Raw genomic sequence first — 11,546 nt, forward strand, 5'->3', positions numbered from 1 at the left:
ACCCTAGAAAGCAGCAAAACAGTATTTATGACACATGGGTAAAAGATTCCTTAATAGCTTTTTCCTCCACACTGCTTCTCCTCTGGCATTGCGGAGCCGTGGCCAAAATACAAAACCAAGGTGCTCCTGAAGAAAGTTCACATTCACCTGGAGGTTACTCACGATCTGGTGTCTTTTAAGAACATGGCATTAATGGACAAAATCCCCCACACCAGAGAAATCACAGCATCAGAGTACCGGTTAAAGAGTGCCATTCATCTCATAAATACAGAAGGGTTCTACAAGCATCCTGGAGACAGCTACTGGATTTCAAAGGAAACAGAAGGCCTGCAGAACGTTTGAGTTTTCCACCTTTTCAAATAGAGGAGGGTAGAAATTTAACAAGGGATCCATCGCTGCATTAGCCCCTGGCCTTACCATGGCTGCTTTTCTGGCTGGAGGTCCCATCATGTCAGCATCAAAGGCAGTCTGTAGTTCCACAGCTGCTATGGCAGACGGGTAACTCCCAGGTGCCTTACGTTTCAGTGCCTTCTTCTTGGGGAAAGTGACTTTCCCACGCGAAGGCTTCGCAGATGTCATAAAGTTGGCTAGAGTAAAAGGAAGAGAGAACTGATACAGTCTTGCTCTGCCTCAGGAAAAATCCAGGTTCTCTTAATCATTTCCACAGTCCTTCTACACACTTAAATGCATTTGGCCAGCACAATTACACCGCCATTGCCTGGATTCTCAGGAATCTTTTCCACATAGTAAACTCTGTCTACCAACAAGCCATACAAAGGAACAAAGAAACCGAAGAGCTACAGTAAATAATAATCCAGGACAAGGGAAACCTCAGACACATAGCAATCCTAAGTGCAAGCTAGGTTCACAAATATAGACAGCTTTTATATTTAAAGTCCCGCTCCCGCTAGGAAAGGAAAAAGCAGCAGTTATAGTAGGACAAGAGTGTGTGCAACTCTTGTACCAGCTTCCTCTCCCTTGCAGTGATGTCCCACAGTTAAGTTGTTCTACAAAGTCCACATTTGTAGTGTCATTTTCTAGTCTCCCGTTCCTTACCTAACATCTGGCTGGCAGGAAAAGAAACAAACTAAGAAAAAGAAAGTACACCCTTCGCTTCGTAGCACTGCGTGGCAAAATGCACCCAGCCAGAGTTACAGCATGAGAATTGTCATCTTCTGTCTGTATTTCAGAAGACAACCTAAGTAACTCTTAACCTTCAACACTTACTTTTAGCTTCCTGGCCCTGAAATTGAGCTGCCACTTTCCCTGCTGGTTCAGTATTAAAGAAGCCAGCAGTAGATTTGACAGCAGCTTCCTCCTGCCGAAGCTTCTCTTGTTGTTCTCTCTGTTGCCACTTCTCCCACCGTCTCTCTTCAAAGCTCTTCTCTGGACATTTACGAGTTCCACTCTGCTGAGTGGGCTAGAAGGAAAGAAAAGTAGTGCATGAATAGGACAAAAAAAATAAATAAAATCCGTGGAGATTTCGTTAAGAAAATCTGATCAGCAATCCCTCCAAAATGGTCTTGATGTGGAACAGCATATTAATCTCGTTCAGGTTACTGTTGGTTTTTTTTTTTTTTTTGTTGTTGTTTTTTTTTTTTTTCCCCATAAAATTCTGCCTGTAACAAGAGCCATGCTTTACTATGGACGCAGTCTCACATATCTGCAATATCCACTATGGCAAGCTTCTTTAAACAGCTAGGGTGTTCTGCTGTACATCTATTTATCACATTCTTTTTAAGCAGCAGAAAGTCATACAAGTTCCCCTATACAGTATCCACTGACAGACTGATTTCCTTGAACACAGAACTCTGGCCTTCTGTATTAAATCCTTCATGTCTGACAGATCAAGTCAGTAAGAACAAAAAGAATTCCCTCCACGTTAACTGTGTAGATTTCAGCTGGTGCTAACAGGGTTTCTTTCTTGCTGTGGTATAAACAGACTGATTCCAAGTTTGAGGATTACAGAGTTGTCTGGAAATGCTGCTGGCGATAGGATTTAGACTGCACTGCAGCTCCTACCAGCTGCTGAAGGGTAAGAACACACTCAAGAGGGTGGCACACGGTGAGTAACAAAACTTGTCAGAATTATCAGAAATTGTACGAATGTATGTGTGTCTTCACAGAGGACTCACCTGTACATCAGGTCCAGAGGAAAGTTTAGGAAAAGGCCGGTTCAATTCCACTGCCTTCTTTTCTTCTTTTTCAGGTGCTTTAAAAAAAGACAAAAAAAAGTGTTGTCAACGGCAGAAATAAAGAAAGCTGGGTACTTGTTTCCTTTGTGCATTTATTTCCTTGTGTCCCATGAGAGAGAGAGAGAAAGGCTACAATGTGCAAGCCATTCAGCATTTATCCATGAAGCAGATCCTGAGCAAACTGAACTTGCTCAATATGGGAAGCACCTCACTGGGGCAGGCATTAAAGCATCTTATTACCTGTTAGTTTTGTGCTCCATAAAGATTTCTGCTCTGCTGGGGCAGGTCCGGGTTGTGCTGAGGGAGCTGGCACATCTCCTTCACTCTGCTGCATCCGCAGAGCTTTCTCACGCTTTATTTCTTCCAAGGTTTTAACACGCACTTCTCCTTCTGGCTTGACTTTTCCTGCCGGCTCCTTCGCCTGCCCTTTGCTGGGCCCGGACAGAGCGAGCTGCTTCTTGGACTCACCCTGAATTTTGCTCTTGCTATGGCATTCTCCTGCTTTTTTCTTCTCTTCTACCAAGCGATTATTCTTTTTTTCAGACAAGGCTTCAGAGAAAGTTTGCATGTGACCTGCACGAGCAGCTCTTGCCCCTGCGCTGGAATCTTCAGTTTTACCGTGCCCTTCAGCCTCGGCTTTGGCTTGAGGTTCGCGTCTCTGAAGAGCTTTCTCACGACGGATTTCCTCCAGTGTTTTCACATGGATCTCTCCCATCGGCTTAGCAGCCTTCCCTGTCATCATCAAGAAATGAGGAAAAGCACCAACATTTAAAGAGAGTCCAGCAATATTTTAAGTCTCCAAAATTTGTCAGAGCACTAAGGAAAACTCATCTTGAGCGTTCCCAATAATGCATCTTAGAACAATATCCTTAGAACAACATTCTCCTCCTCCTCTGAGCCACTTGTATTTTGAAGACCAGCCCTATCCAGAGAGAACTGCTACACAGAAATGCTGCTTTACTTTATTACTTTTTCAGACTGCATTTCAAATTCCTGCTCCTGGCAGTGGTTCTATTCTAATTGTACGTAACGGTTCACAGAAGCAGCTAAAAACCTCGACAAGGCACAAGTAGAAAATAAACACACACCTAGAGCCAGAGTTCTGATAGTGGCTGTCAGAAGAGCTTCAGCACTCAACCAAGAGGCGTCAGTTCTTTGTTTTCGTTTAAATTAGTTTGTAGGGATGTATGAAAGCAGTCCAAGTTCGTGGAAAGGACGGAGGAGAAAGCATATTTAAGATCTAGCTGTTACCTCTCTCAGTACTGGTCTGTTTAGGAGGTAATCCCAGCCTGTCCTTCAGAGACTTGGGAACTCGAACTGCAAAACAGAAAAAGAACGAATTAGGGAGGCTGCATAATGTCAACTTCAGGTTCACATTTCAAAACAAGACAGGAAAGGTAACTTTGAATCCCAGTGATTACGACCTCAGCCAACATGCAAAAAGAAACATCACTGGAAAAGGACAAACAGAAAGACTAAATACGAAACCCAGGAATCCAATCCAGATGCCCGTTTAGTACCTGTCTCTCTCTTGGGTGCTTTGTCAGCATTTCCCGGAGCCTCTACCTTCTTCCCCAGCCTTTCAGCAAGGCTGCGCTTCACTGGAAGGCTGCCTACATCATCTTCAGAGAAAACAAGGAATATTGTAAGAACTTTTCTTTGCAGGAAGGTTTGAGAACAGTCAACAATAAGCTTCTCTTTTTCAAGCATATTTTCATAGAATTGCCTTTCAGCTGCTAAATGATTTTTTTTTTTTTTTCCATTTCTGCCGTCAACACAGATCTCCACTGCAATGTATTTTCCCTTCATACATCACAAATACTCTTTAATGCAGTCATATATAGAAGGCAGCACCTACGTAACAGCTCGTAAAAAGTTCTCACCCGCGGAGGCTTTCCGTTTTCCTTGTCTATCAGCAAGATCTACTCGAACCACAGGTTCCTCCCCTAAAACAAAAGGGAATTTTTTTTTCTATTTCACAGAAACCAGTAGCCAACAGAAATATTATCCTGTTAGCCCATGTCCAAAAAACCCTAGTCAGACACTGTTTTGACAGCTAGACCACACAAACTCATATTTTAACTATAATTAACATGGAAAAAAAATATTAATAGTCTCAGTGCTTGCTTCAAATTCCAGCTGAGATAGTAGAGAGTGAATCTGAGTCTGCTTGACACCTATACTTTGTGCAGAACAAAGCTGCATAAGCAAGCAGAATATTCTTAGGTGCAAATGCTGAGAAATATTCCTTTCTAAGGTGAATGTCTACAAGTAAAAGTACTTCCACACTTTTTTCCCTTTAAAAGGCATTTGCACAGCTCTAAACAATTTATACACAAACTCCTGTCATACTGTGTCCACACCTGCCACTGTACGCCTCTTTAATGCTTCAGAAATTGCTTCTTATATAGCACTGGCTTCTACAGCTCGCTCTTCTCGTTACTCTTCTGTTTTTCAGTTACCCCCCTATTGGCATACTGACACTTTTTTTTTTCTCCTGCCACTGCACTTAACCTGAGCACCAAATCTTTCCAGTACAACCAGGGACTTTAAGCATAAAAGCACGTTTTGAACAGAAGGCAGCACCAGAAGGCTAACATGGGTGAATTGTTTTAATTATTGCTTAACCCTCCAGTTTAGGAGTAATGAAATCAAAACAAAAGCATTCATTATTACCTTTCTTGGAAGACACTGTCACAGTTCTCACCACTGTCCGGACATTTTCCTCTTCTGGAGCAGGAAAAATCATAGAATCAACGGGACGAAGAGAAGATCTTGAAGAACCTTCTGTTCAGAGCAACCAAAACATAAGGAAGTTTACCCAACATAAAAAACTATCACAAAGAACAAAAAACTTTAAATGATTTGTTACTGTCAAAAATACAGCAAGCAGAGCATGTAAAGAAGAGAGGTGACTAATTTGCCTCTGGTTGCCCTTTGGACTCCCATTTAGAATACCAGCTGGCTGAGAATCAGGTTGCTTTATGCCCCCAGCTAAAAATGGAAGTCTGTCCCTCAAGCAGCTCCCAGTCACCATCACCTGCCGTGAACAGGATAAGAAAGTAGGCAATATTAACTCACCACCGTGTCTCTTCTTTTTTTCCTTCATCTTCTGCCATTTGATTTCCTCAAGTGTTTTTATTCCAAAATTCAGATTGCCCTCTGAAAACAGGAAACAGTTCATGAGACAGGCTTAGAGGCACTCACTGAGGACCACAGGTCCTCAGGCTTCTTAGCGCTCAGGAACTTTCTGAAGTATTTCGAATAAAGCCTGTCAACACTCCTCACAAGTGAAAGAGCCATAGAACCAATGGCATTTTGCCCCTCCTTTCATCCTTCAGGGTTCAAAATGTAGTTTTAATTTTAATCCATTTACACAATATTAGATCCCTCTATCGTTAGATATGGCTTATCAGCAGTGGTTGCAAGGCTGCACGTGCAGCCATTTAAACTCCATGCTGTGGCCCTGTTTTGTTCTCCAAAAGTAAAGAAAAGGAGTTCACCTTTCTGACCCAATGGGCACATGATGGTATTAATGGCAGAAATGAGATCATGGAAATAACCGACTCCATTCAGCACCCCTACATTTTGTTGTGTTTTTACACCACGCTGCTTTTGACTTAACTGTCAAATTCTTCTGATTTATCCTACTAAGGTGCTGGCATACCTTGTTTAGTAGTAATAGAACTGCCTTTCCGAGTGGAAATCACCCGTAATCCATTTTTGCCTTCCGCAGCTGGATGCTGGACGGGAGTTTTAGTTTCTTCTCCTTCCTCAGAAAGTTGGTCTGAAGGGGAAAAATCGATTCAGTTATGCATAGACCAGGTTGGTCATGATTACGTAGCTCATGCAGTGACACTTCAGCCCATGGTTCATATAAAAAACTTTGTTGCTGTTTTGTTTTGTTTGTTTGTTTGTTTGTTTGTTTGTTTGTTTTTAAACAGCTACACTGACCTGATGAACTCCTAAGTAGAATACACTAGGACAAAACATCTAGGACTCTAGATTCTCTTTGCAGCTTTAACTACTACACAACACATTGCTCTTCAGACAGAAAAAAGAAATTTCCTTCCTAGTTTCACATAGAACTTTACACAAAAGACCAGCTAAAGCCAGGAGTGGTTCTAAGCTTTCCTCCAACGTTTCAGCTTCTGTCCACTGACTGCCAGACAAAGCCACCAGTGACCTGGCCAGACTGCCTGCCCTATCGCTAGTCAGACCTCAGGTCATCTGTGATTTATACACTCATTTACAGCACAGATTCCTTCCAAGAACCAAAGATTTAACACATTCATTTACAGCACAAATTCCTTCAAGAACCAAAGATTTAACACATTCATTTACAGCACAAATTCCTTCAAGAACCAAAGATTTAACACATTCATTTACAGCACAAATTCCTTCAAGAACCAAAGATTTAACACATTCATTTACAGCACAAATTCCTTCAAGAAACAAAGATTTACACAATCATTTACAGCACAAATTCCTTCCAAGAACCAAAACATGCTCACCATCATCATCTTCATCATCATCTGCAGCATTGATTACAACTGGAGGGTGTGTAGGGCTTGGGACATTTTCAGAGTTTTCCACTTTCGTCACCCCCTTAGCTGTGGAGAGGGATTTGACTGGACAGAAAGTTTGTTTTGCTGCAGTGACATCTGAGCCACTTTCAGATCATCGTCCGCGCACTCAGGCGGACTTGGCAGTGTAGCTAGAGGAAGAGGAGGATCATCGGTAATATGGCAGTTTAAAACTTTGACCACAATGCAAAGAGATGGTAGCAAAGGCAGATAACCCGCACAGACAACGAATTCAGCATCTCCTTTTGCCCATCCCATCACTGCTTACACCGTGAACAATGATTTCCCTTCCAACAACAACACATCTCCCTACCACCCAGCAAAAGAGGAAACAACAGGAAGCAAACTGCAAGGCAAACATCACACAAAGCAAAGAGAAGCTGAGCACGAAAGCAGAAAACAAACACCAGCAGTACACTCGGTGCAGTACACCTATGACTGCAGACCTTTTCCTGCCCTCACAAATGAACAGTTACCTGACGCCCCCTACAGGATTGGCACCCACTAAGTAATACTCAAAATTAATTCTTCAGCGCTTAAAGAAAAAGGACCTAAACTCACTCTTGCTTGGTGGTAAGAATTGTCCATCGATGTAACGTCCCTTTGCATGATGAAAAGCACAGTTGGCTTTCTGACAGCCTCCCGGCTGGTTCTCCCAGTAGCAAGGAATCTCACTGCGCTTTTTCTGAAGACAGAAAGAAAGAAAAGCTCGTGATAACATGCACCTGAGGCTTGCAAAGAGATGCACAGCTCCAGATCGTGACAGCTGTCACAACACAGTGCTGAAACAGCATTCCAAAGGTCAGTTTCTCAGTTAAGTGTAGTATTTCTGGGCATATTCACAAAGTTTGCATAAGCTGTAACCACTATGCACATTTAGTTTGGTCATCACTCAGTTTGAGAAGACAGGCACTCTCAGACATCACTTGAGGGTGGCTTAAACTAATACACCTAGGATTATACTAGGATTATTCAGAGGGAAAAAGAACATCTGAAATTGCCTAGGTTAACCCTGTCTAGAACTACTTCTTGGAGACTTAGTTCTGCTGCACCTTTAACTTTCCCCACTTCCTACCCCAGGCAGCTACAACAGCGTTATCTGAAGGACTGTGGGTCAGAAGACACCTGATAGTTCATTATCAAGCCTGCTCCCATGAGGATAGAACAGCCTGTTTATTACCCCCCTGCTCCAGCACGTTTTAGCAGTCTATTTAACAGCTATTCTGCATCTCTTGAGAAAACTGTCAGCATCTAATAAAAAAAATAAACAAATATCTTGCTAAGACATACCTAAGGCATTGATTTTATTTCCCTCTGCTTCCTCCCACCCCCTCTCTTGGTAACAGAAACCAGTATGATTTTGAAGCAAACAAATCTATCCTGCAAAAGCACAATCAGTACACCTACGGCACTGAAAAATGCTTTTGTGGATTTATTTTGAGAACACATTGTTAGGCACTCACGTCAATTTCCATGTGTCTGAATCGGCAGACATTCCTGAAACAACGACCCTCCTGCCACAGCTTGCAGACCGTCTCATTGCCCAGAGCAGCTTCGCAGTGGCGGTAGGCACATTTGTCTCCCTGGAACCAAAAGGAAACCAACAAGGAAAATAGAGTACAGCCTCAAAAATGGCCATGCTGCTGCCTAATGGTGCTACAACTGAATTCACAATCTATCTGGTTCTCAAGTTAACCAAAGACCAGTGTGCTTCCTCCTCCTAATCTACTCCTTCCTGAAAAAAAGGGGGAAAAAAAGCAAAGCAAAGGAAAGCCAGCCATACCTTGCTACAGGTAGAATAGAAATAGAAGTAGCAATCGTCTCCTTGTTTAGACATGCCGACGAGTTCTGCTAACAAGCTCGGGTTCTCTCCACAGGGACTTCCTCTGCTCTTGGAGAGAGCTGTCTTCACCCTTGCCTGGGCTGAAAGTCTTCTACTGGCTTGTGATCAGTGAAATCTTCTTTTTAAAAGTAACCCGAAAGAAAGTAACAAGTGAAAAATAATGAGGAACAAACATTTTTCCAGCTTTCTTCAGTTAATCAAATCAAGTTATCAGTCTCTCAAAGAGAGCAAAGCCTTGAAATCAGCTGTTACATGAACTAACTAAATATTAAAGTTCTGTAAAGCTGCCAGGAGCTTTGTCAGCAAGCGTTCTCTTCCACATCCTCAATAATATGACCTGGAGCACATCTGGAAGCCTGAAAACGGAGTCACTCCTTAAAAAACCACCTGATGATACATGCAAGTCAATAATCAACTATGGCTACAAATAACTTCTCTAGAACACAGTTAGGACGCATTAAACAGCACGTTCCAGGCCCTGTGGGTCTTCGATTTCACCTACCTGGACAACCTCAGCAAAGTTATCGATCTTCAAAGGCTTCCAGTTAACTGCTCCTGTAGGCCGAACCAAGACTGAATCCGTGAATTAATAATAAAGGGGTAGGAAGAATTTTCCTCCTCACTTTGCCAAGGGAACCTCTCATCCACAATTCAAACATAGGATGCGCTTTTAAACAGCTTATAACTAAGAGAGGAAGCAAGTCCATTTGAATGCTCTCTCAGACTGGATGCAGCCACGGTTAGTTAGCTCTTCAAAAAAATAAAAAACAAAAACCAAAACAAAACAAAAACAAAAAAAAAAAACAGCGCATTTAGAGATGAACTCGTGATTCAAAGTGGCTGCAAAAATGAGGCTCCATCTTCCACAGCCGGACAATTTAACTTTTTTTTTTTTTTTTTTTTTAATTTAAAATTCAGCATGTTCCAATCTCTGGTCTTCAAGATTTCTTCACCTATTAAGAAAACACAAAAACCTTTCCCCGTCTTTATTACCTGTACAGCAAAAAACATACCAGTGCATCTAAATCCACAAATGTGCATACGCATACACACATCTGTGTTTATACACACACGAGGAGGGAGTGAGAGAAAGTTAGCGAGAGCGACACTGAAAATCAGAATTTTTGCCTTTTCGACACAGAGAGCGCGTAAAAATTCTCTCATTTTGAGGGAACTAGAAAAAAATGGAGGCTCTGCAAAAGATTTTGATGAGTATGCCTTCGAGGCCGATGCTTTGTAACATGAGGGATCTGGGGGCCAGCACACAAATATGCATACGGATGTACATGCATACAGGATAAACATATCTATACACCCAAGCGTGCACAGTAGATGTTGTATGATCTCCATATCGAGAACAACTCGTAGCCCTGATCAGACATGTAGAGTTGCAATCAATTAACAGCAGCAAGACAGCAGATCAAGGGTACAGCAAGCTTTGAGAGGCAGGGGAATGCTCACTTTGCCAGTGGCACGGCTGCATGATACCAAGGATTTTGAATTACTTTGATTTTTTGGAAGCAATTTGGTTTTTCTTTCTGCGCTGTAGCTGTGGTGGTTTTACCGTGCTGGGCAGCTAAACCCCACAACCGCTCTCTCACTCCCCCTCCTTTAGATGAGGAGGGGGAGAAGTAAAGCAAAGAACAACTCACGGGTTGAGATAAGGATAATTTAATTAAAGGGAAAAAATTATAATAATTAAATAAAGACTACCATGAACTAAACAATTTAACTAAGGGGAAATAAAAAGGGAAAGGGGAAAAGGGAGGGGAAAAGGAAAAATAAAAAGAAGGGAGGAAAACAAACAAACAAAATAAATGAAGGCTATATGGAAGTGCAGAGGAAAGAAATTACTCTCTACTTCCCACAAATGAGCCATGATTGACCACGTCCTTGAAGCAAGGCCTCAACGCACGCAGCCGGTGTTCGAGAGGAGGACCGACGTTTTCCCAACGAGAGCCCACCCCTCCCCTCTTCTTCCTGTTTCCACCTTTTATTGCTGAGTGGGACATCACATGGTATGGAATATCCCTTTGATTGGTTTAGGTCAGCTGCCCTAGTGATGTTTCTCTCCTCACCTTTTTGCCCACCCCCTAGGAGGGTTAGAGAAAGGCCCAATGCTGTGCCACTGCTGCTCAGCAGTACACACAACACTGGGGTGATAACACTGCTGTTCCAGCTACAAGTACAGAGTACGGCACTGTATGGGCTGCTGCAGGGAAAGTAAACATTCCAGCCAGACCCAGTACAGTAGCAAATACCACAGGTTTGCCATCACGTGCTGTTCCCTAATCCATATATCCATCATCAGCCATTGCTGCAGGATCATGAAAGGTTAGAGAAGACGACTTAGGTCCAATTTAACAGCCAATGAGTTTTCGATGAGCAGAGCTGCAACAGATTTTATTTCGCCACAAGCATTTTTTTTTCTTTTTTTCTGATATGAAGTCAGAAATTTTGATTTTTTTTTTTTTTAAAGACACTAAATGTCACAAAACCTGCAACCAGTTCAAATTAGAGTGATTCTGAATCCTTTCATTAAAACGCTGCACATTTCTGTGCAAATTATTTCTGACTCTTCTGGACAAAAGTGGATGAAATAGTTCTTACAAATTAATAATAAAAGGTTGGAAGCTTTTACTCACACAAACACTAGTGAATTTTCCAGGAAATATTGTTTTGGCAGGGAATTTTCCCAAATCTAAAATAAAGAGAGGAAAAGTTGGGTTCTCATATTAGTTACTGCTTTTGACTGCTGGACAAAGGGAATAAAAACAGTAGTTAAGTGCAAGGTTTCCTTCTCTTCTTTAGTATGGATAGGAATCGTCACTTCGGACCTTTAGCACCTTCAGAAACACACCCAGTGCCATGCAGGTTCCTCTGCAGCTACTTCTAACAATTACTGGTGCTCCTTAGCATGGA

At 42.2% G+C, this 11,546-nt stretch overlaps 1 protein-coding gene across 1 annotated transcript; it reads right to left on the bottom strand.

Annotated features, from left to right (window-relative positions):
• Positions 1–3,644: 3,644 nt before the first annotated feature.
• Positions 3,645–6,831, bottom strand: LOC309890788 (zinc finger CCCH domain-containing protein 11A-like; the record flags this gene model as incomplete). Its single annotated transcript, XM_082785193.1, has 6 exons — positions 6,710–6,831; positions 5,863–5,982; positions 5,277–5,357; positions 4,872–4,982; positions 4,079–4,141; positions 3,645–3,817 (listed from the first exon to the last, which is right to left on the bottom strand). The coding sequence occupies exons 3-6, from the start codon at positions 5,302–5,304 to the stop codon at positions 3,645–3,647; spliced, it is 375 nt and encodes a 124-aa protein (XP_082641319.1). The 5' UTR covers positions 5,305–5,357; positions 5,863–5,982; positions 6,710–6,831.
• Between the last annotated feature and the right edge of the window lie 4,715 nt (positions 6,832–11,546).

Source organism: Aythya marila, assembly GCF_965140915.1.
Source record: "Aythya marila genome assembly, contig: HAP1_HAP1_SCAFFOLD_179, whole genome shotgun sequence".
NCBI lineage: Eukaryota > Metazoa > Chordata > Aves > Anseriformes > Anatidae > Aythya > Aythya marila.